Source organism: Ambystoma mexicanum, chromosome 9 (assembly GCF_040938575.1).
Source record: "Ambystoma mexicanum isolate Mex_15411 chromosome 9, UKY_AmexF1_1, whole genome shotgun sequence".
NCBI classification, from domain to species: domain Eukaryota; kingdom Metazoa; phylum Chordata; class Amphibia; order Caudata; family Ambystomatidae; genus Ambystoma; species Ambystoma mexicanum.
Genome location: NC_090931.1, coordinates 785,469,439 through 785,494,490, shown reverse-complemented (window position 1 = coordinate 785,494,490; position 25,052 = coordinate 785,469,439). Strand labels below are relative to the sequence as shown.

At 49.5% G+C, this 25,052-nt stretch overlaps 1 protein-coding gene across 2 annotated transcripts in view; it reads left to right on the top strand.

Annotated features, from left to right (window-relative positions):
* Window positions 1–25,052, top strand: part of PGAP1 (post-GPI attachment to proteins inositol deacylase 1) — a 1,466,013-nt gene that overhangs the window by 1,241,478 nt on the left and 199,483 nt on the right. For both annotated transcript variants that reach the window (XM_069615724.1, XM_069615725.1), the window contains one exon: window positions 17,405–17,455. In XM_069615724.1, coding sequence (XP_069471825.1) covers window positions 17,405–17,455 — 51 coding nt within the window. The remainder of the gene's footprint in view (window positions 1–17,404; window positions 17,456–25,052) is intronic.

Genomic DNA, 25,052 nt, shown 5'->3' with positions numbered 1-25,052 from the left:
TAGGGGTCCTTTTTCTCAGTGACAGGTGGTGTAGGGTCTGTGGCAAGGATTCAGATGCCCAACTTGTGTTTTTGGCCTATGGGGTACAACAGGGGGCATGTTTGTGCCCCTCATTGTACAATATTTTCATGGCCCCCTTTTTTAGTCTACTGGAAATGAATGGTGTGGCATTTACCAATTACGCGGATGACACGCAGTCTCATTCCATTATCAGGTACCTATATAGAGTACGTAAATAACATCAACAAATTGTATGATCTTATACAAACATGGATGATGTTTTAGCTCTCAACAAAGAAAAAACAGAGCTTATTGTAATAGGGACTGAGTGTAAAAAAAGAAAGCTTGATGCTGAGAATAATCACTTCTCTATAGCAGGGTGTGATATTGGGACTAAGAACAAAGTGAAAACTTTAGGAAGCATCCTAGATCAAAATTTGAATATGCGGGCGCAGGTTAGAGCCTTGTTTCCTCCTCGGCCTACTACATAAAGTTTCCTCCTCGGCCTACTACATAAAGTTGTTAGCACAACTTTGGCCGTTTATCTCGCAAGCAAATGCTGAGACGATAGCAAGGCCTATTCTGGGTGCAAATTGCAGCAGCCTTCTTATGGGAATTTCTAAAACAGAATGTAATTGTCTGCAAGTGATTCAGAATAGTGCAGTAAGAGTAATTACTGGACTCAAAAAGAGAGAGATCACGTCTCTGACGCAAGACGTAGTCTGCATTGGCTTCCAGTTGAAGCAAGGATTCATTACCGTCTATTAGTGATTACCCATAATTGCTTTATGGGATAAAGCCATTGTACTTGAGTGAGGCTCTTTTCAATAAATCGTGCACAAGGACCCTGAGGTCTAATAAGAAGATCCAGCTTATGGTACTGGCCTGCAAATCCAGCAGAGCCATGAATTGCGCATTTGCCCTGGCTGCGCCTAGGACTTGGAATGCTCTGCCACTGGATCTAAGAGAGCTGAGCTCTACAATGATCTTCAGAAAAAGGTTGAAAACTTAGATAAGGTTAAAATTCCCGTTGGGATTAGCTTATAAGTGTGCTGATCTGAAATTCCTTTTCTCTGGAACCTACTTCTGTGGTCTTGTCTTTGTTCTCCCATTTTGTGTGTGCCCTTAAGCCTCAGGGTCAATGGTACACGTTATAAGTATATTCAAGTAAACTAAAGTAGAGACAGCTGATTTCAGGGGAGCTGACCAGCTCTGTGTGGCTTTTTCCTTAGCCCGTAAGGGCCTGCCAATAACAAAGCAAACTTTATCCTGATAGATAGTTTTCTGCATAGATGAATGCTACTAGTCCGCTGGGAAGGAATTACCAGCAGGCATGAGTGCCCATTCGACAAGGGCAGTCTCAGCATCAACTGCATTGCAGAGGGGAGTCCCTGTCCGGGAGATCTGTCATGCTGCGACATGGTCATCCCTGCATACCTCCGCAAAGCACTACAGTCTGGATGTGGCTCGTACTACTGATGTGCGTTTTGGCAGGGCAGTGCTGCAAAATGTCTTGGTATAAATTTCTGCCTGCTTCCTTCATTTACTGCTTTGGGAGTCTATTAGTTAAGGAATATGTGGGAGAAAGGCCACCCATTGAAGGAGAAATTACAGTAATGTTCTTTGTATGGATTCTTCTCACGTAGAGTCCTCATCTCCCCTCGCATCCATCCCTACTCAGAAAGTCGGTGGTTGACGCGCGTCTTCTCTTTCACACTGACTTGGTGATGGTCCTCTGTGTCTGTTTTCTGTCACCCTGGCACAGTTTTTAAAACAACGATTTTTCTAACGCTACTTGTATTGTTTGTTCAATTGTTCCCCTTTCGGAGGTCTATAGATACTTCTTTTAAAGGACTCCTTAGCCCGTTTGTTCTCTGTTTTCCTATGCAGCGTGTGGTGCTTGGGGGAGGGGGGGAAAGGAGGCTGGGGCGTAGTGACGTGGTATTTATACGATGCCTGATGTCACGTCGCAGCGACGACCAGACACCAAGCAAGACAGATCGATGGACAGGTCGAGGTCCACTACGTCCTCTGTTGAAAATGTTCCAAAGCATCAAAGTTGGAGGGAATATCTATCAGATGAGGAATCTGTGGGAGAAGAATCCATAGAAAGAACATTACTGTATGTAATTTCTCCTTCTGTGCAGCCCTGCCAATCGGATTTTGATGTAGATTACAATAACATGGTAGCACTCAATCCTGAAAAAAGTACTTGGGTATCAGGTCTCTACAGAGCTCCCAGTCACCCTTACATTAGAACATGCTAATACAGACCCAAATACTCCAATTTGGGACCTAAAAGAGGCTGCAGTTAATATAAGCTAGGTGTTTGTGGAGTCAAATGGTTTTCTCAGGTGCCTGCAGTAGTTCAAAGCTGGTGAGAAAGACCAATCAGTTCCAATTAGGGCACAGCTGCTTAAAGATTTACATTTTATCGAGTTTACATTAAAACAAGTCGTGAACAAATGATAAGTCTATATTCTTCAGCAGCACAGATTATTATAGGACAAGGGAGCAAGAAAGATATAAATTGTAATAATCTCCTTAAGTACACAAGGCAGAAAATAGCCCAATAACGCAGTGAGCCCTCTTCTATGGCTTCATCATTGCCTGAAGATCTTTTCTGCAGAAACAAACCTTCTGTCCGTGGTGATTATAAAAATATTTTCCCAGGAAAAGGTGGGGTGGGGAGAGGATGTACTCGCAATACTTCTGTCTTCAAGATGGTCCGGCAGCTTGATACCCGTCCTGGACCTCATGCGTTTCTGTGCTTTTCTGGTACCACAATCCTATCTGAGAACAAGGTCTCTCCAGTGGTCCCTGAAGGGCTAGTGATTCCAATTCTGGTACACCATTTAGGATCCCCTTTGAGTGATATCTCCAGTATCAATGTCTGAGGTATTGGTTCAATCAGACCAATCTGCTGAAAGCAGAACCCTTTTGCTAACCCTGGCTCCAATTCCCTTTGGTGACCGATGTATCAGGGGGCATTTAAGGGGCTCATCTGCTAGCACCTTTGATGAGAAAGAGTAAAAAAAGAGCTTTTGTATCATCTTTTTGGATCTCGAGGCAATCAGTTGGGCCATGACATCATTCTTTACTTTCATCAGGGTCAGATTTGTACAGACTCTGAACCACTGCCATACAGTAAGGAAACCATTCTGCTATAAAGAAAAGCCTTTCGGAATTGGTTTTGGGCTCCAGAGAACAATGGGAATTTCTTAGAGTCTCACTTAGCAGGTGAGAAGGATGTCTAGGCAGATGCCCTCTGCAAATAGATCATAGCACCACATTAATTGTAACTGTACCAGGGCATGGTGCAGATGATCTACTCTGTGTGAAGTATTCCTCAGGTGGTGTCCTGCACCAGATAAACAGAGATAATGTGCTCCCTCACAGCAGAATATGGCATTTAGGATCCTTTTCGTACCTGTAGGAGAACATGTTGAGTTTGTACCACCTCCCCTGCTTTATCTCTGATATTACAGTTGCACTATGCACCTCTCGACTTGCGAGCCATTGAAAGATGTTTCTAATATTGGTAGGCATGCAGAGTCTGCACTTACAGGGCGCACTTGTTCCAAAATGGCTGCAGGGGTTTCTTGTGGTGAGCGTGATGCCATCACTAACAGATTTAAGTCCAGCTCCAATCAAGACACAGCGTGTCACAACACTGTTTGAGCTCCTTTTAGCCGCTGCATTCCTTTGCTCCTCGATCCAGTCCTTGTTCTCTTTCTCCCCGTCCTATTCCCTGTGCACCCTTCTTGACTGTTCTACTGTCATACTCATGTTCCTACTTCTCAGTTTTACTATTTCTTGCTGGTACCTGGCAGTCATTGTATTCTGCTTGTCCTGCTGCCTCCCGCACGAGGCACCACCACAGTTCCACGTCACCTGCAGAGGTTTTTTCTGCCTATAGTTTTTTCTTCTAATCTGGGGTTTCTCCTCAAGATGCATAGCCTTGTCCCTATTCAAAGGTGACATGGCTGAAAGTAAGGACTGCCCTTAACCTCTGGACCCATCAAGACAAGGTAAGGTGCGACGGTCCTGCATCCAGCCCTTGACTGGCTTGAATTTTATCCGGTTATACACTCCAATACCCATTTCATTAATTCCATCTTTGGGAGGACATTTTACCAGGACCATGTCAACTTTTCAATTTACCAGCTTCCATGAAGCACACAAGGATCAAACAAAGACCAGACACGACATATACTTCCTGACACTGGGGATGATTCTCAACTTCACCTCTTTATGCTGATCACACTCATCTTTAACTGTCACCATCTTCTCCTCATCCATAGGCACCACTATATTAAGGGCTGGCTTTTTCACTCTCTTGCCAGTGTTTCCTCTGACCACTGTGACGATTCATGGGATCTCATCACTTCTCCCCGGAGGGAAGCCCTTCCCTATGAGGCTAGGGAGGTGAGACCGCTACCCAATAGTTCCACTAGGGGGTGGTAAAAAGCCAGTGGACCTCGGAGGGAGAGACTCCCCCCATGGGGATGATGACTTCCGTCCCTTTAAAGACCTCCCTAAACCCTTGTTCCCAGAATGATATGATATGGCATTTATAACGCGCCTATACACAAGTGTTTCAAGCCAGAAGCCATGTCCCAATTGACGCCTTTTTATTTATTTTTTATTTATTTATATTTATATAGCGCACAAGCAGCCCACGGGCATTGAGGCGCTGTTACTTGCAAAAAAACTTAGTTACACAGGTACAGGCATAGTGGCGGTCGGTGATACATTATGAATACTACAGAACATCGTAGATACATTATGAATACTACAGAACATCATGCTGGTTTTAAGACATTGCAGTTGGTCATTGTGTTACAACTTATGCATTGGGTCATGTGGTGAGTATTCATGAAAATATGCGGGGCCTTATGTGAAGAGGATAGTTTTCATAGCTTTGCGGAAGGTGGTGAGGGAAGCTTTGCCTCGGATCGTGGGGGGTAGAGCGTTCCAATGAATGGGTGCGAGATAGGGGAAGCTGGCTCCTCCCGCTCTGGCTTTTTTTACTAGTGGCACAGAGAGCATGTTGGTATATGGTGATCTAGTTGGCCTGGTACTGGAGACGGGTGAATTCTTTTTGAGAGGTAGGCAGGAGCGGTGAGGTGAATGCACTTGTGGGTCAGTGTCAGAGCTTTAAAGACAATCCTTTCCTTGATTGGGAGCCGGTGGGCTGTTTTCCTGGCCTCAGAAATATGTTCTCTTTTGGCAATGCCTTGGGCTGCCCAGAGAGCATTGTTTTGTATGAGTTGTAGTCTCTCTAGGTTTTTATTGGAGGTTCCTAGAAAGAGTACTTCGAGGGGATTGGGTCCTCCGACGTATTCCATATCTATGACATGTAATCACCACAGCTGTGCTGCTTCGGAAACTTTTTTCCCTGGCGTCTGCGTCCTGCGTCGATGACGTCGATGCGCCGTCGTCGAGGACCTCCTCCGATGTCCGACGTCATCCGATGTGATAAGTAGAACGCACGACGCCCGTAGCCTCAGTTCCGTTTTTTCCGCGAACGTTTTGCTTCGTGTTTCTCGGTTAAACGCCTCGACTCTTTGGAGTTCTGTTCTTCTCGGTTCTTCGAACCTGTTCGTTTTGTGAAAATCCTTCGTGTGAAGATGTCTTCTACTTCGTCTTCGACCCCGCGTCCGGGCTTCAAGAAGTGTGGGGAGTGTGGGTCCAAGATGTCGGTGACGGACTCGCACGACTCCTGCCTCTGGTGCCTCGGGGAGGCCCACGACACGGATGACTGTATCGACTGCCAGTCGCTCACGTCCAAAGCCTTACGCGAACGTAAGAAGAAGTTGTCGGTATGTCGGGTGTCCAAGCCCCGGAAGTCGAAGTCTGCGGGGCTTTCGACGGATGATTCGAGGGGTGACTCTCCGCATCATCGTCGGAAGTCTCGTGGGTCTCCTTCTAGGAGTCGGTCTCGCCACTCCTCAGCCTCTTCGAGGCATTCTCGGAAGCGCCGACACCGGTCGTCTTCCAGGTCCTCTTCGGAGGACTCTGCCCGGCACGTCGCTTACCCCACCAGCCGTGCGACGCCAGAGGAATGGGCTTCCTTCGGGAAGAAAATGCTGGCGATTCTTGAGTCGCAGGGTACTAAGCCGTCCGCGCCCCCGAGTGGGGTCGGCCGTGAGAGGTCGAGAGACACCGCTCGCAAGAGTGGTCGGCACGAGTCACGGGAGAGGTCCAATTCAGACAAGGAGACTCGTTCTCGACGTACCCGTTCCAGGTCCCGGTCCTCGACGCGTTCGAGACTGTGTGCACCTGTGAGGTCTTCGAGGAAGACAACGACGTCTGAGGCGTCGAGGGCGTCGACAGGCTTTCTCGAGGCTCCGGCTCCGAGGAAGTCGTCGAAGCCGTCGACGCTCAAGTCGTCGAGGGACACGCTCAGGGCTCCGGCTTCGAGGGCTGTGTCGACGCCGCCGATGCTGGAGGCGCTGCATCTGACGTCGACGCTGATTTCCTCGACGTCGGCGCCGATGCCGGTTCTCTCGACGCCGGTGCCGATTCGCTTGACGCCATCGACGCCTTTCGTGTCGGAGGTACCCCGTGGCACGGGAGAACCCCCTAGGAAGGCTCTGGTTAAGAGCAAGCACTCTCGGGTGCCTTCTTTTCGCCACCTGGAGTATATTTCAGAGGCGGATGAGGATTCTGATGGCCTGGTTCCTAGTCAGGTTCCAGATGAAATTGTCTCGGGCCATAGTCAGTTTGACGATTTGAGGCAGTCACTGCATGATGCCAGTGGACTGGACACCTCTCCGGAGGTGGAGTTTTTTAGGCCTGAGCCTGGCTCTCATGCCGATTCCTCGTACCGGCGCCTTATGGCTAGGGTTTCTGAGTACTTGGGATGGTCTGCTCCCCCAGGGGAGTTTGTGCAGGATGATCTGACGGACATCCTTGATGTTGGTCCCCCAACTGACCAGGTACTGCCGTTCCATATGGCTTTACAGAGAAGGGGGGCGGTGGCTTGGACTCCTCCGGAGAGTCTCCCGGCAGTGGGCAGATCCTTGTCGCGAAAATACCGTCCAGCCAGTAGCGACCCCTGCTACTTGACCAGGCACCCCACTCTGGAGAGTTTGGTGGTGCAGGCGGCCACGGCCCCGGCAAAGCAGGCGTCGTACCCTACCATCCCTCCTGATAGGGACGACAAACGTTTTGATGGCTGGGCGAAGAAAGTGTTTTCTTCTGGTGGTATAGCGCTTCAGGCGGCCAACTCCATTTGTGCCTTGTCTCGTTTCACGCACACTCTGTGGAACTGTGTTGCGTTAGCGGCTGAACATATTCCCGAAGGGGACGAACGGGATGGTTTCCTTGCTATGGTCCAGGATGGTAAGGATGCCATGTGTGAGTCCATTCAGTCGGGTTTGCGTGGTTGCGGAAGTCGGGGTTTGCTCCTGATGTGCAGTCCCGGCTCCTCAACATGCCCTTTGAAGGTGAACACCTTTTAGGCAGCAAGGCTGACGAGAGCCTTGAGAGGTTGCAGACCTCAAAAGCTGCAGCGAAGTCGTTGGGCGCTGCAGTTCGCCAACCTCCGCCTTTTCGTCCTAGGAGACAGCAGTGGAGGGGTGGTTCCTTTCGCTATTACTCGTCCTTCAGTAAAGCGAGAGGAGCTGGCAGTCAAAGGGGCCTACCCAGGAGTACCAGAGGTGGACGACAGGGTACCCGTGGTGCCAAGGCCGCTCGGGCAGTTGCCTCTTTGCCCTCAGGTAACGCCGCAGCCGCTCCCACTCAGTCATGAGGCCATGTCCCATGGTTCGCCGGTTGGGGGAAGGCTGGCGCAGCATCTTGTAGAGTGGCAAGCCATTACTTCAGATGTGTGGGTTCTGGAGATCATAACCCACGGCTACTGTCTTCCTTTTCGGCACAGGCCTCGCGACAATCCACCGGGGAACCTCTCTTTGCAGAGTCCGGATCCGCTCCTTGCGCAGGAAATTCAAGCCCTGCTGGAGAAAGGCGCCATAGAACTGGTGCCTGTAGCGGAGAGGAACAAGGGATGGTATTCCCCTTATTTCTTGATTTCGAAGAAAGACGGGGGATTGAGACCCATAATGGACTTGCGCGGTTTGAACAAACTCCTCAGGAAGGACAAGTTCAAGATGGTTACTCTCTCTCAAGTCCTCCAGGCCCTTCAGCTTCAGGACTGGTTGGTGTCTCTCGACCTCAAGGATGCTTACTTCCATGTGCCGATCCATCCCAAGCACAAGAAGTACCTGAGGTTCGCGGTTGGCGACTCGCACTTTCAGTTTCGGGTCCTGCCGTTCGGATTGACCTCCGCCCCGAGGGTTTTCACCAAGTTCATGGTGGTGGTGGCAGCGCATCTCAGGCAAGGGGGGAATTCACGGCTACTCCTACCTGGACGATTGGTTGATCAGGGGGAGCTCTCCCGAGCAAGTCCTGGATCATCTGTCCGTCACCTGCCACTCCCTTCACAGGCTGGGCTTCTCCCTCAATTGAAAGAAGTCCCATTTGACGCCAACACAGCGGCTCCAGTACATCGGAGCAGTGCTCGACACTTCCCTGGGGCAGTGTTTTCCTCCCCAGGTGAGGGCTCTTCACATTCAGCAGATGGTGCACAAGTTTCAGCATGCCCAGACGCTCCCAGCGTTCGAGTTCTTGAGGTTGCTCGGCCTCATGGCATCCTGCATTCTTCTGGTGCCAGAGGCTCGCCTGCGGTTGAGATCTTTGCAGTGGGCACTCAAGACGCAATGGTCGCAGTCCTCCGGCAGGATGTCGGACTCGGTTCAGGTGCCGCCCTCGGTCGCCCGGGACCTTCTGTGGTGGGCCGTCGAAGGCAACTTGATGAAGGGGGCTCCATTTTGGCTTCCCTGGCCGGAGGTGACGATCGTGACGGATGCATCCCTCACGGGATGGGGAGCTCATGCCAACGGGCTGACAGTCAGCGGTCGTTGGTCTCCGTCGGAGTCCAGACTCCATATCAATCTGTTGGAGCTGAGGGCCGTCAGGCTAGCCCTGAAGGCTTTTCTGCTGACTGTGCGAGGAAAGAATGTCCTGATCCTGACGGACAACACAGTGGCCATGCACTACCTCAACAAAAAGGGGGGACAGGGTCACTTCCTCTGTGCAGGGAGGCGATGCAGCTCGAGTTCTGGGCCATCCAGCAGGAAGTTTCGATCTCGGCAGTTCATCTGGCCGGAGACGAAAACGTGACGGCGGACGCTCTGAGCAGGCAGAGCGCGATCTCTCACGAGTGGGAGTTGGCTCAGGAGATTCTCCTGGAGATCTTCGCCCTTTGGGGGACCCCTCAAGTGGATCTCTTCGCCTCCAGTGTCAACCGAAAGTGCGAAAGGTTTTGCTCGCGGGAATTTCCTCCAAAAGGAGCCTTAGGAGACGCGTTCGTGGTGGAGTGGTCATTCCCGCTGCTGTACGCGTTTCCTCCAGTCCCCGTCATCCCGCAAGTGCTGCGGAGGTTACGGAAGTTCGGTTCCCGGATGATCCTCATTGCTCCGGCGTGGGCTCGGAGGACGTGGTACCCGGACCTTCTCGACTTGTCCATCTGCCCTCCACATCGTCTTCCCTACCGAGACGATCTGCTCTCACGGGGGGGGGTCAGGTTCTCCATCCAGAGGTCAGATCCCTCAACCTTCACGCTTGGCTTCTGAAAGGTTGAGGTATAAGGATTGGGACCTCCGTGAAGACGTGATGGAGGTGTTGCTTTCGGCCCGAAGGCCAGCAACAAAGTCTCTGTACCGTTGCCGTAAGTTTTGCGACTGGTGCAGGGTTCAGAATGTGGATCCTTTTGCATGCGACATCCCCATGGTTCTGTCCTTTTTACTTTCTTTGGCCCACAGGGGCTTGCAAGTGGGTACCATTAAAGGTTACCTGGCGGCGCTGTCCATCTTTAAGCGCTCGTCTGACGAGTGTTCTTACTTTAAAATCCCTTTAATTTCACAGTTTCTGAAAGGGCTCACTAATGTGTTCCCTCCGTCACCTTTCCTGGTGCCCGGTTGGGATTTGAACCTTGTTCTTAAGTTTCTTATGGGTGCTCCGTTTGAGCCTTTACATTCTTGCCCTCTGAGGCTGTTAACTCTGAAAACTGTGTTTTTAGTTGCGGTTACTTCCGCTCGCAGAGTGAGTGAGTTACAGGCACTTTCAGTTAAGCCACCCTTCACTGTATTTCACAAGGACAGGGTTGTCCTTAGAGTTCGTCCTTCTTTTCTTCCGAAGGTAGTGACGGAATTTCATTTGGCCCAGAAGGTTGTTCTTCCGGCATTCTATCCTCCTCCGCATCCTGGTAAGGAAGAGGAGAGGCTCCATAGGCTTGATCCTAGGAGAGCTTTAAGCTTTTATGTTTCACGCATGTCCCGGGTCAGAGTGGACGATCAACTCTTTATTGGTTACGCTGGAAAGCGTTTGGGGCAAGCTGTGACGAAACAGACTTTGTCTCGCTGGATTATTTTAGCCATCTCGGAGTGTTACCGCTTGGCGGGTAGGGACCCACCGGCTGGCTTGCGGGCCCATTCTACCAGGGGTGTGGCTGCATCTACTGCCCTGCAGAGGGGTGTTCCTATTCGCAACATCTGTGATGCAGCCACCTGGGCTTCAGTACATACATTTGTACGTCACTATTCCCTCGATTCCATCCGAGGGCAGGATCTGGCCTTTGGCAAGGCGGTCCTTTGCTCTGCTATTTGATTGGCTATTGTAAATTTTGATTCTAAATTCTTTCCCTCCTCCTTGCTCTGGTACTGCTTTGGGAGTCTGTCATAGATATGGAATACGTCGGAGGACCCAATCTCCTCGAAGAACAAGTTACTTTCTTACCTGGTAACGTTCTTTCGATGGGATGGTCCGACGACGTATTCCATATCGCTCCCGCCCTGCCTTCCCCGCTGCAGAATTTCTTTTGCGATTGCAGCTTACGTTCCGCAAGGCTTTGTGTCTGATTGGCAGTTGACTAATGTCACACGTTCTGGGGGAAAAAACTACAACTGAGGCTACGGGCGTCGTGCGTCCTACTTATCACATCGGATGACGTTGGACGTCGGAGGAGGTCCTCGATGACGGCGCATCGACGTCATCGACACAGGACGCAGACGCCAGCGAAAAAAGTTTCCGAAGCAGCACAGCTGTGGTGATTACATGTCATAGAAATTAAATACGTCGTCGGACCATCCCATCGAAAGAACGTTACCAGGTAAGAAAGTAACTTGTTCATTGCAATAGTCAATCCTAGAGCCAGTGATGGCTCTGGCTATGTTAGTGCAGTTCTTTTTGGAGAGAAAGGGTCTGACTGCATTGATAAGTTTAGCATGATATGCATCTGCAGAGGCTATTGCATTGACTTGTCTGTCCATGGATAGGCTAGAATCCAGGTAGACTCCAAGGGTTTTGACAGAATCTGAGACAGGAATATTGATGGTGTCGGTGATGAAATGGCTAAATTGTGAGTCTAGGTTTTTGAGCAGGTCAGGGGAACCTACCAGGAGGAGTTCAGTCTTGTCGGAGTTGAGGCATGGTCCGTTGTCTTCCATCCAGGCTTGGATGGTGCTGTAGAGGTTGTTGAGGGTCAGGGAGTCTGTGTCATAGTTGCCAGTGAGGGTGAGGAGGATCTGTGTGTCGTCGGCGTAGTTGGTGTAGGAGATGCCCATAGCGTCGAGTATGAGGAAGAGGGGTCGTGTGAATATGTTGTAAAGAGTGGGGGAAAGGCAAGAGCCTTGGGGCACACCGCAGAGTATGATGGTTGGTGAGGCGGAGGCTAGGTTGGAGAATACTTGCATGGTTCTGTCTTGTAGGAAGGAGGTGATCAATGCTGTGGCCTCTGGGGAATATTTGGCAGTGGAGGAAAGGTGGTGGCATAGGACGTCGTGATCTACGAGGTGGAAGGCCGCGGATAAGTCAAGGAGTAGGAGAAGTGCTGGTTTACCCGTGTCTCTAACATCGTCCATCTGGTTTTTCAGGTCAAGAAGGGCGGTTTCAGTCCCGTGTCTGGGGCGGAAACCAGATTGGCGGAATCCAAGGAGTTTGTTTTCTTCAATGAAGTGCTGGACCTGCAGGTAGGCTGCTTTGTCCAGTATTTTGAGGAGGAAAGGGACAGTGGCGAAGGGTCTGTAGTAGTTAGGGGAGGTAGGGTCAAGTGTTGTTTTTTTTTAGGAGAGGCCGGACCCAGGCTTCCTTGAGGGAGGTGGGGACTTTCCCTGTGGTAAATGAGGCATTAACAAAGGCTGTGAGGAAGGGCGCTAGCGCTTCAGTGCAGTCTTTGATAATGGGGGCCAGGCATGCATCCCCTTTGCAGTTTGAGGGTTTGATGTTCCTCATTATGTTGATGATGTCCTTTTCCTGAATAGGCTTGAAGGAGAAAGAATGGGGGGGGGTCCGGGGCAGGTGGTGGGACAGGGATATGTTTATTAGGAAGGGCTAGTTTGGTGGCTAGTATTTTGTTTTTGAGGAGACTTAGCTTGGTTTGCATGGCCTTTTGTATGTCATCACACCATGTTTTGTCTTTGGTGAAATTCTGGGGGGCGGAAGTGGGTGTCTCGAGTTCCCTAAAAATGGCAAAGATTTCTTTTGTGCTAGATTGAGCTTCTGAGATTCTGGATTCAAAAGATTTGGCCTTTGCTTGGGTGATTGCCTTTTTGTATTTGATGGAAAGAGGTTTAAAGATCATTTTATTCTTGTCCGTGTGGGACGTTTGCCATTGGTTGAGTGCCGCCTTTTTCTCATTGCAGAGAGTAAGGAGGTCCTGGGTGAACCATGAGTTGGAGTGGGTAGTGGGTTTAGATTTACGGGGTTTGAGAGGGGCAATGGAGTTGATAGCTGCTTTGATGGCAGCATCATAGGCTGTAGCCAGTGTTTCTGGGTCTGAGGATAAAGGTGGTCTGAAGGCTGGGCCTTGGAGGAAGGGCAGTGGCATTTCTTTTGTGAGCTGGCGGGAGCTTCTGGAGAGGCAGGATGGGAGGGGTTGGGGTGGGGGGGTAGCGGGGGCGCTATTGGTGAGGATGCTAAATGTGATGATGTGGTGGTCAGACCATGGGGTGGGAGTGTTGCCGGTGATGGTGAGTGGGCAGTTATGCTGTGCAATCCAATCCAGGGTGTTCTGCCCTGGGTGTGAGTTGGGCTAAAGATGGTGTTCTTGTAGCCCAATGCATTGAGGGCTGAGTCAAGGGATTTGGCTGCTAGGTCCTTACTTTCCAGGAGACCTAGGTTGACATCCCCAAGGAGGATGGCTTTACATTGTTTTTTGAGGTTGTCAGAGAGGAGGTGAATGAGAGAGGCTTGAAAGTCTCCTGTTGGGCCTGGAGGGCGGTAGACAGTGTGCACAGTAATGGTGCAGTGAGGAGAGAGGGTTAATTTGACTTGGAGGTAGTTGCTGTTGTTGTGTAGGAATGTATCTACCTTTCTGATAGGCAGTCTCTGGCAATAATTGCTACTCCTCCACCTTTAGAGGGGCGATCTTGCCTAGTGATAGAGTATCCAAGAGGTAGGGCGAGGGAGAGCGCAGGGCCGGAGGCCTCATGTAACCACGTTTCTGAAATCATGAGCAAGTCGAGGTCGTGGGTGGATAGGAGGTCGTGGATGTCTAGAGCATGAGCATTGATGGACCTGGCGTTAATCATGGCGCATTTAAGATGGAATTCAGAAGCGTCTGGGGGGAGGTGCACACTAGGGGGCTCATTCTCAGTGGTGGTGGGCACATGCGAAATAGCATTTGGCATAGTAGCATTGAAAATAGTGGTAGAAGAATTGCACATCACAGATTTTACACTGGGGGCTCATTTTCAGTGGTGGTGGGCACATGTGAAATAGCATTTGGCATAGTAGCATTCAAAATAGTGGTAGAAAAATTGCACATCACAGATTTTACACTGGGGGGCTCATTTTCAGTGGTGGTGGGCACATGTGAAATAGCATTTGGCATAGTAGCATTCAAAATAATGGTAGAAGAATTGCACATCACAGATTTTACACTGGGGGGGTCCATTTCCGGTGGTGGTGGGCAGCTGTGGGGTCATGCTCAGTATGGAGGTTGTACGTTTGTAAGTGGGGTTAAAAACTTCAGAGGCCGCTATATTGGCAGTCCTTGTGATGGCTGTGGGCTTGGATGTTGGGCGGAGGAGTCTTTCCCTGTAGGCAGATAGGGTGGGTTGCGCGGTACGTGAGCATAGCCTGGTATTGCGGGTGCTCGTGGGCATGGGCTGTGATGTTAACGTGGCTTGCATTGTACGGGCACATAGTCTAAAGCGCCTTGCGGTAGAGCATGGGTTAGCAGGTAGATTGCAATGGTTGTGCTTCTTACCTTGCTGGAGTGGCATAGGTTTGGGGTAGACGTTAGATGAGATAGCACATATTGTTTGTGCTGCATCCATGGAAATGGGCACCATTTTGTATGTACTCGGTGGTGCTTTATTATCCTCGTCTGGCGCCTGGATATATGGTCCGGCGAGAACCGGCGTACGTCGGCGAACAGGAGGCTAACAGGGCCTTTCTCCTGGCCTTCCTCCGACGGCTTCCACCTACCAGCGGTGCTTGCTGGGTGAAGAAGCGGGCGGGTTGCTTAGCAACTGTGTCGAGCCTTGTTATGGGCCCGAGTTGCGCCGGCCATTTTGGAATGGGCCGCACTTGCCGTGGAAACTCGCATCAGCTGTTCCCGACAAAATCAGCTGTGCAGGCGGCAAGCAAAGCGTTTGCATGCTTCGTTCTCCTCGTTTTCATGGAATGCAGGCAGGGATCCAGAATTGAGCTGGCTGTGGGGCGGGTGGCCCTGCTGGTCACCTGGGTCTGCTGGCGATGCGAGGGGGGGCTCCAGCCCACTCCTCCTCACGGGTGCTAGTCCTTCTCCCTCCCAACTTGAAACTACTACTGTGTGTTATTGTGAAGTCTCGACTATCTCGCCTGTAAGACCAGATAGGGCTGAGAAGAAGAAGAACTAAAGAAACATACAAAACAACAATAGAAGGGACTACCAAAAAACTCTGACGACGTGGCCACTAGGAAGCATGAAGATAACTTCGAAGGCATTGACGGCAAACATTGATGCTACGCTGGGGCAGGCCTAGCAATATAAAGACAGAAGAAGGACTAGTGGTGTTCGGGAGCAGGAAGAACAGTGAGGGAAGCTGCTGTCTGTCCTGCATGGCCCAGGAAATTAGAACCTGCGTTGCTCGAAGCATCGAGAGACAGTCGGTCTCTGAAGGAAAAGCTGAAGGAAAACATGTGAGCCAGAGTAAGCCTGACTCTCTGCAGAAGCAGGAAGAATCCACCAGTGGCGTGGCCTCTCTAAGGTAGACTGGGTGGTCCATAAAACATGCCAAGCCCGCCGCAGCAACGGCTCTGTGAAAAGCAGGAATATGCACTGAACGCATGCAGAATGAACAGGAACCTGGGATACCGGGAAGAATCGTTAGCGCTCCCAGTGAAGATGCAGGTAACTGGAGTTGAAGGAAGGCCGGGTGGGCCCAGGGAGCCCGAAGAGTCAAATATTCCTCGTGAGTGAACTCCCTCATCACAGTGGGAAACCCAACATATGTGAAAGATACAAAAAGGAACAAGAACTGTCAGGGAGTGATCTCCCCAATAGTCAAAATATAAAAAGTCCTGACAAAGTGCCAACAATAAGAAGAAGAGTTGATGGTCTTAACTCTGTTGTTTGTAAATACTTGGGAGGAAGAAAGAAACTTCTAAAATACTTGTACAAAGTACTATCAAGGAAAAGTCTCCAAAACGCTTCAAGATAGACCAGGAGAAAGGAGGTCATTCTCCTGGTCTAGGTGTATTTGGTAAATCAGACCCTGAAGAAAGAGACTAATGTTAAGATGGTAACACCCAATTTGATCGAAGAAAACAGACTGTATGGCCATTTTGATCGAATTGGGTGTTACTGCTTTGATTGAATACAAAAATACTGAATATGAGGAGCGGGGTCTGCGGGGGTGTCCCCCGCTCCCCATGTTTCGTATTTGGGGGTTAGACTACGGGCAGTTCAGCTGCGTAGAAATAAAGTGCGAACAAACAACCCAGATCCGTTAAGACAGCCCAAGACGGATTGTTTCACCAGGGGAAAGGAGCCATTCTCCTGGTAGGTTGGATAAGAAGTTAATTGAACCCTTTTCTTTGTTGGTTTATTTATCAGTAGTAGGGATAGAGTAGTTGGTTTGGACAGAGGTCGGTATATTGGTTTTGACTTTCATCCTGACGAGCACCCATGTTATTTTTTGTTGAGGTAGGGAAAACTCCTCTAGAAATTGGGAGAGGCAAGTTTTTCTTGAATAAAATTCTATAGCCAAAATGATACCACCTTATCAGCCTCCTTACTCCATCACGCCGCACCACCTCCTTAAATTCTCTCACCACCTCATCCTTAACCTCTCTCAACACCTCCTCCTTAGCTTCCTCCACCACGTCTACATCTCTCACCACCCCCTGCCTAGTCATCTCTGCTAATCAGAGGTAACTTTTTGATCTCTATCTTCCTAGGTAGTTCTCGTTCCAGCCTCCTGAATATCACTCTCCCCATTTATTCTTGCCTCATCTTCCTTGGTGTCTATGCCCATCTCTCTCTCACTCTTCTCTCTCTCGCTCCCTCTATCTCCCGCCTTTTCTGGGTTTCTCTCTCCCTCTCTTTCTGATATTACAATAGAAGTAATTTAGAATTTGGATTAATGTAACATTTTGCATATCTTCTTCTCCCTTCTGTTTATCTTGCTCTTTGACTTCCTCATTGGTATTGCAACCTAAATGTTGAAGAACGGTACATTAGGTGATACAGGTCAAAGGGTTTTAGCTTACTTTGACCACGGGATTTTGATGTATGAGCAGAATGACTGCTTACTAATAAGATATAGTTAAGAAGTTTGATATAATCAGTAAGTAGTTATGCAAAGATGTATAATTGAAAGGCAAGTTTACCAACCATCTGAGTGCATTACTTTGAAGGTCCACAAGTAAGATCTCGAGTAGTGTTCCCTTTAGCTATGGGGCATACCTAGTACATAATATTTTTTTGTATTTGTGACCACAGTTCTTTGACAAACATTGACAGATTTGTATCTCTAACAAAGAAATGGAAGAGGCATGACACTCTTCCTTCTAATAGGAGAACACAGGTATGTAGTAAATCAATCCATAACTCTGGATTTCAGAGGAAAGTTGATGTTTGGAAATTTCTATCTACTGTGAATGACATTTGATGCAGGGGACGGGACATCCTCCTACTCGAGTTTGCTGTACCTGGGTACCATTTGGATATGGGAAGCTTGTGGGATTGTCAGAAAGTTTGTTTGATGAGTCAAAGGTGTCGAAGGAATGCCAAGCTGCAAATGCATAAAAAACTCATATTGTATATGATCACATAATTAACAAAGTCATCTCGTACAGAGGAAATAACATATTCCTTAGTCTGTTTTAATGTATATCTTTCTTTCCATAGGTTATTCAGCTGTATTCTAGTGTAAGAAAATTCCCAAGTGACTTTAATGTGGTGAGTATAGTTGGAAATGTCATAAATATCCATATTGGTAACCTAATGTTGACTACTTGAAATGGATTCTGCTGTTTATCAGCTTCAAACAGCTTTCGAAGCTGATAAAGCAAATGTAAACATGCAATGACAGTGAAGATTACCCAAGTTTATAGCACAAGTCTTGATTCTATTAAAGACACAGAGGCAAGCATTATGCTCCAACTTCTTTTTTCTGACCCTTCAGCAGTTTCAACACTAAATTAAACACATTATTTTTCTTTTCTATGAAAACTGCATTTCAATGGATTGCTTTTCTCCTCATCATGATAGATATCCATTCCAGCCTGTTGTTCGAAAGCTTTTTTTGGCAGAGGGCATAGTGGACCTCGACTCAGCCCTCGATCCATTTTGACTGGCTCTCAATTGTCGGCTCCGGGTGAGATGTCAGTCGGAACACGACTCTAGTTACTCGACGATTCTTATTGTACTTTGTATGCTTTTTTCTACGAAAACCTCGACGCAGTGTCAACCACAGGGTTTCAGGCTTCAAGCGGTGCCGCGATTGTGACGCCAAAATGTCTATGACCGACCTGCATGACGTCTGTCTATGGTGTCTGGCTGTTAGTCACGACACAGAGGCCTGCTCGTCGTGTGCAAAGATGCAGCTGAAAATTCTGCGTGAAAGAGCCGGGAAACTGGCTTTGGGCGAACCTGTCGCCAAGCCCCCAGCACGGTCACTCATCCGGTCCTCAGAGGCTGAGACTGAGGAGCCCACCCCCGATAAGGGGAAAGAACAACATTGTGAGAAGCCCAAGAAACAGTGCCATTCCTCGTCTTCCTCACGGAAGAAGCAGCACCACCACCATCAACGCAAGTCCAGGTCATCGTTGGAACGAGGTAAGCCCTCAGCGAGGCCGTCTACTCCGGAGGAGTGGGAGAGTATTAAGAGCTCTGTGTTAGAAATGTTTAAGATGCAATCGGCTGTAGGTGCGGCTCCGGCTTTGGAGCAGCAAGCTTTGGTGGCTAAATCGGCACTCAGTACTTCCGACCCCAAGCCGGCCACTCCTTCGACATCATCAGTGACGAAAGCGTCTTCAGGTGTTGCTCCTGCCGGGAATAAGTCGCAGAAGGCTGTAAGCCCGAGGCTCCCAATGCCCATCGGTTACCCGACCGTCCCTTTGTGCCGAAAATACCCTTGGCATGGAAAGCTTCTGCTTCGAAGCCTACCCTCAAGCCTTCTGTGCCAGCAGCCGGCGATGGTTCATTTGTGCCACTGTCGAGATGGAGTTTCTTCAACTCCATGCATTCCATATTTGGAGTCAAGGAACACGATGACCCTAAGGACACAGTCAACCCGGTTTACACAGGAGCCAGGGGTGTCGACTATTTCAATGACCAGGCCGATTTATTGACATTGGCTCAGGGTTTACATGACGCCAGTGGTCTGGATACTTCTCCACACCCGGAGTTACAGCAAAAACAACACTATACCCGCGCTGGTGTGAAGTTCAGGGAGCTGATTCACAGGGTAGTTGACACCCTGGGGTTGAGGGTGTCCACTGCCCCTCTTCAGGGGTATGACCTTACTGACATTTTGGACGAGAGTCCCACTGTCGAGCAAAATATGCCTTTCAACCCTGCCATTGCGGACCCCTTAGCCTCCTTATGGTAGCACCCTTACCATTCCCCCTGTGAATGCCAATTTCACAGGGAAGTATAGGCCGGCAAGAGGAGATCCTTCTTTCCTCACCACACACCCTTCCCCCGAAGGGTAGGCTATACAGGCTGCTACTGTTTCCACCAGACCCACGGCATCCACCTCTAATCTGCCCACGGACAGAGAAGGGAGAAAATGTGACGCTTTGGCCAGAAAGGTGTTCACTTCTGGTAGCATGACGCTCAAAGCCCCTAACATGGCGTGTGGTTTCAATATTCGTTTGGGTTTTGGAAGGCAGTAGAACATGCTGATGAATATGTCCCTGAAGGTGCCATGCAGGACGGATTTTTACAGCTAGTGGAGGATTGGAAGGAGGTAGCCAAACGGTTATTGCAAACGGGCCTGGATGTAGCAGACCTTGTTGGCAGAGCAATGGGCTCAGCAGTTGTGATGAGATGCCAAGCAAATCTTAAAACATCTGGATTCTCCCCAAATTTCCAAAACATGTTGCTGGACATGCCTTTTGATGGTGACAACATGCTTTTCGGACAGAAAGCAGACAAATCCTTGGAGTCAAAATTAGCTGCTAAATCCTTGGGCCTAGCGGCGCAGCCGGCCGAGCCTGCCTTCAGCTTTGCCTCCAAAGGCAGAATCTATTGACGTTATGTTCCCTATGGCAGGAAATTTCAGCTCCTGCAAGCCAGACAAGGGCAGAGGCGCTTCTCGCATCCCGGAAGGGGCAGAGGGTTCTCTAGATGCCAACAAGCAACAGAATGGTGCTTTGATTTCCCCTCCCACGATGCACCGGTTGATGGACGGTTTGCAGGGCATTGGTCCCAGTAGCAGGAAATCACTTCTGACGCCTGGGCCCTGCAGTGATTCAGTGGGTTTGCTGTCTGCCTTTCCTAAAGAAGCCTCCAGACAGACCTCCACCTTCCCCAATCCAACCGGGGCAGGAGCTCCAGGAAGAACTGAGAGCCCTGTTGTCGAAGGGTGCCGTGGAAGTGGTGCCTCCCAATCAAAGAGGGTATTCCTGTTATTTCCTGGTGCCCAAGAAGGGAGGAGGTCTCTGTCCCATCTTGGACCTCAGGGCTTTGAACAAGTTTCTGAGGAAGGACAAATTCAGGATGGTGACGTTGAGAGAGATTCTCCACGCTGTCAAACTCCTGAACTGGCTGGTGTCGATAGACCTACAGGATGCTTATATGTGCCAATACACCAAAAGCATAGGAAGTTTGTAAGGTTCCTCATTGGCGACAACACTATCAGTTCAAAGTGCTTTCCTTTGGGTTGACCTCCGCACCAAGGGTCTTCACCAAGCTCATGGCAGTAGTTGCAGCTCACCTCAGGAGATCCGGGGTCGATGTATTTCTGTACCTGGATGACTGGCTGATCCAAGGGAAGTCGGTGGGGCAAGTCTTGTCTCATCTGGAAGACACCTGCCTATACTCCCTCAAATTGAAGAAGTCCCTTCTGATGGCAGTTCACTGGCTCCAGTTCATCGGAGCAGTCCTGGACATCAGAGTAGGGAAGGCTTTCCCTCCCGAGGAGAGAGTCAGCAACATCGCCCAGATGGTTCAGTTGTTTCAGAACCACGCCACTCGTCCAGTGGCCTCCTTCCTCTGCCTATTGGGTCTCATGGCATCCTGTATTTTTCTAGTGCCAGAGGCCAGGCTGTGTGTGCGCGATCCCTCCCATAGCTCCTCCGGGACCAGTGGTCTCAGCACCTGGGAACACTCACGGATCGCCTTTAAGTATCCAACCAGGTAGTCCGTGAACTTGGCTGGTGGAACACGTGCAGCAATCTATTGGTGGTAGAACCCTTCTGCCCTCCTTGCCCCCCCGGCCCGCATGGTCACGGATGCGTCCCTGAAGGGTTGAGGCTCCCACTGCGAGGAATTGCAGGTGAGCGGTGTAAAGCACCGGAGGGAGGTGTCTGTACTCCTGCTCTCTATATGGCAGAGAGGCACAGAGGACCCCAGCCAAGATTCTCTTTTATTGGAAATGTAGTCGAGCAATCAAGGCCTAGCTTCTCAGGAGGTGATGCAGGCTGGTTCTTAAGTACAGTGTAGTCCCCATGCACCCACAAAGGAATGTCCACACACTTTATTAGTTAAAACAGTCTTTATATAATTAAAGTTCAAGGTCATATTCACAATAACTCACTTTGTGCTTAGTAATTCTACAATTGCAAATATATACAGTTCTAAGAGGTACCACATTTATTATTAGATTTCATTAAAGTGCATCAACTGTACTCTGGTTAAATGTCACACAAATCACTTAATAAAGGTAACCAATAATAGACATAGGAGGGAAAGCAGTTGGTTAGAACAATTGGCAGAATACTGGCCCCTACCACTATACACGGTTCTGTGTGGAGATCCCCCCACCTGTGCAACCTGTAAAATAAAGATATACCACAAGCCCAGTCTATATATTGTTCAATGAGTCTTATTCCCTTCTAAACTGTTTCTACCACGCCATTGTACCTGGAATAGCAGAGTTCCTCGAGGAGGCGTCGAGGGATCCTTCTTGAATGACTCCCTTAAAGCAGGAGCCAGGGATCGTCGTTGGACCTCGAAGAAAGTGAACTCTGTGTTGAGAATCCTCGATGGAAGTTTGGCCACATCGAGGCAGCAGCTTTGGTCCCGGCGGTGCTCGTCGACCGTGATTCGAAGACGTCCTGCAAGGATGAGGCGTGCGGGGCACCTCGATGTGGATAGTTCGGGAACGCAAAGAGTCTATGAAGAACTTTGGCCCAGCAAGGGCGTCAAGTCGTCCGGCGTCTCTGCGGTCTTTGGGTGGCGGGAAACCCACTAGTGGATGCTCCTCGGCATGTCAACGGCCTGACCCTCTCAGGCGGGATAAGGAGGGCGGCGGCGCGGACGAGCACGTCCGTGAATCAAAAGTCTTAGGCAAAGGAGCGTTGCAACTTCAGTCGTCGATGGCATGGCGTCAAGCGGTCCCCTCTTCTGGGCAACGCGGCTTTGACAGGCCTCCAGCGGTTATAGCAAACCTGCGAACCCTGGTCGACGATTGTAGACGAAATGTCTGGTGCTTCTCTTCGTTCTCCTCGGCGGTCCCCGTCTCCGGTCGGCAGCCTGTCGAGGGTCTGACTTCCAGGGAGCTTCGGCGAAGGTTAGCTCGATGGTCCCTCGGAGCTCAGGAAGAGGGTGCCTACCAGGTCCTCTCTCGGATCAGTCCTCCATGAACTCGACAGCTTTCGGATTGGGTCGAATCAAATGCAGCAGCAAATCTTCTTCCAGCTGGGCTTCAAGGATAAGCTTCAAGTATCAACTTCAGCTTCTGAACGAATTCTAGCAGTGAGAGGCCCCCAGATATACTAGTTGATCTCATTCCTTCTGTTTGGGTCACACTCAGGCAACTAATCACTCAGAAGGTCATTCAGCAGTCAGTCAGCCAATCAGGCATACAGTGCATTCAGGCCTTTGTCCTCCCTCTCAGACACTTGCAACAAGGAGTGTGTATTAGGGCAAGTACCCAGCCATTCAACACTACACACTGCATTCATACCAGTTTCGGGCAAGGCTGTCTCAGTCATTGTGTCAAACACCAGATACTAGACATCCGCAACAAGAAGTGCATATTGGTCACACACTCCATTGACACAAGTCCCACCCACAGGGTGTACCCACAACATACAGTCACTGGGAAGGCTCCAGCCAGTCTGGCCTGGACTTCACAATAACACCATATATGGAACTTCCACCCAACAGCCAGTCAGGCGGAAGCGACAGAGTCAGGGCTTCCCAGGACTTTGGGAAAACAAGTTAACAGACAATAGAAAGCAAGAGGCCACAGGGGCCATCTTGTTTCCTATCATAAATCAACTGATTCCAATGGCAGGGTCTGGGTATTCCAAAATGGATAATACTCAGAGCACCTGTCAAATTCAGCATGGAGCTGCAATCAGCCCCTTGGCCTCTGGTCTTCATCAAAAGCCAAGTGGCATACCAACAGGCTGGAGTTGCGGGCCATCAGTTTAGCCCTGAGGGCCTTCGCCCCGTCTATCGGAGGGAAGCATGTCTTCTTCCTGACAGACAACACGGTGGCCATGCATTACCTCAACAAGCAGGGTGGCTTGTATTCTCGTCCACTTTGCACAGAGGCAATTCAGCTGTGGTTCTGGTTGAGAGAGAACCAAATCTCATTCACAGCAATTCATCTGGCGGGGACAGAGAACACCTTGGCGGATGCTCTGAGCAGGCAGAGCACGGTCTCACACGAGTGGGAAGTGTGTCCGGAAGTCCTAGATGAGGTCTTTGCTCTCTGGGGTACCCCGGCAGTGGATCTGTTTGCCACAGAGTTCAGCAGGAAGTGTGCACAGTTTTGCTCAAGGGAATTCCCAGCAAACGGTGCACTTCTGTGTTCAAGAGGTCCTCAGAACAGGGCTTGTTTTTCACAATCCCCACTGTTACGCAGTTCTTGAGGGGTTTGTGTAATCAGTTTCCTCCCTGCCAGTTTGTGGTTTCGGCATGGGATTTGAATGTAGTTTTAACATTTGTTATGGACACTCCATTGGAGCCCTTTCATTCCTGTTCCATTATATTGCTCACTGTTAAGGGGATTTTCCTGGTTGTCGTCACTTCGTGAGACAGATGAGTGAGCTTCAGGCATTGTCTGTTTCACCTCCCTATTTGTTTTTTTCCAAAGAGAAGGTGAAATTGAGAGTGCGACCCCCCCTTTCTGTCGAAAGTTGTCTAGGATTGCCATCTCTCTGAGAAGATCCATCTTCCTGTGTTTTCCTCCACCTCACCCTTCCAAGACAGACAGAGGACTGATTCCATTAGCTGGACCCAGTATGGGCCATGAAGTGCTACGTTTCTCATACTAGAGAGGCTGGGAAGGATGACCAGCTTTTCGTTGGGTACGCTGGTGCTCGTGCTGGCAGGGCTGTGACCAAACGGTGTCCAGGTGGATCATTCTCTGCATCTCAGAATGCTACGATCTGGCTGGGAAGGATGTGCCCGAGGGTCTCAGAGCTCATTCTACTAGAGGAGTGGCTGCCACCTCTGCCCTGCAGAGGGGAGTCCCTGTTATGAACATTTGCAAGGTGGCTACGTCGGCATCGCTGCACACGTTTGCTAAGGATTACTGTTTGGATTCGATTGTGGGCCAGGATGCCGTTTTGGTAGGGTAGTCCTCCATAGTTTTCTAGTTTAGGTGGTGTCCTTGCTTCCTCACTTTTGGATACTGCTTTGGGAGTCTATCATAGATGAGGAATTTGTTGCAGGAAAGAAGCCATTTGAAGAAAAAATGACTTGCCTCTCTGTAATGTTCTTTCTGATGGATGTTCCTGCCACAGATTCCTCATAGCCCTTTCTACCTGCCCTCCTTGCTGGAAGCTATCATCGGTTCTACAGTCCCTTTGCTTCAGAGTGCCAAAGGGTGGAACTGAGGTCTTGGGGGTGCTGCGCCACTACATATGCTAGCCCCGATGTCCTATCCGGTGCAGGGTGTGTAGAGGCGTCAAAAGGAACCGATGCAGAGCTGCTCTGCGCCCCCTGGCGGCAGAAAAGTTTCCAGAGAACGGCTGCGCTGTAATAGAGATATCATAGATGAGGAATCTGTGGCACGAACATTCATCAGAAAGAACATTTCCGAGAGTTAAGTAATTTGTTCTTCTGAAAGGTCTAACCCTTATCCACCCAAGCTTTCTGTCGTTCACCATTTGGGACCTTAATTTGGTTCTGGCATACTTGAGTTTATTCATTCTGCTCAATTTCAATGGTTGTCTTTTAAGGTCTTCTTTTTGTTGGCCCTTACTAAGAAGAGCTTCTGATTTGCAGGGGCTTTGGCCATCTCACCCCTTTTCTTTCAATTTTCAAGCAAAGATCACAATTATTTATTTATTTAATGTTTTACATTTATAGAAGCGCCCAAAGCCCTGGTTACAATGGACATGTTGTTACACGATGATATCAGATGTTAACA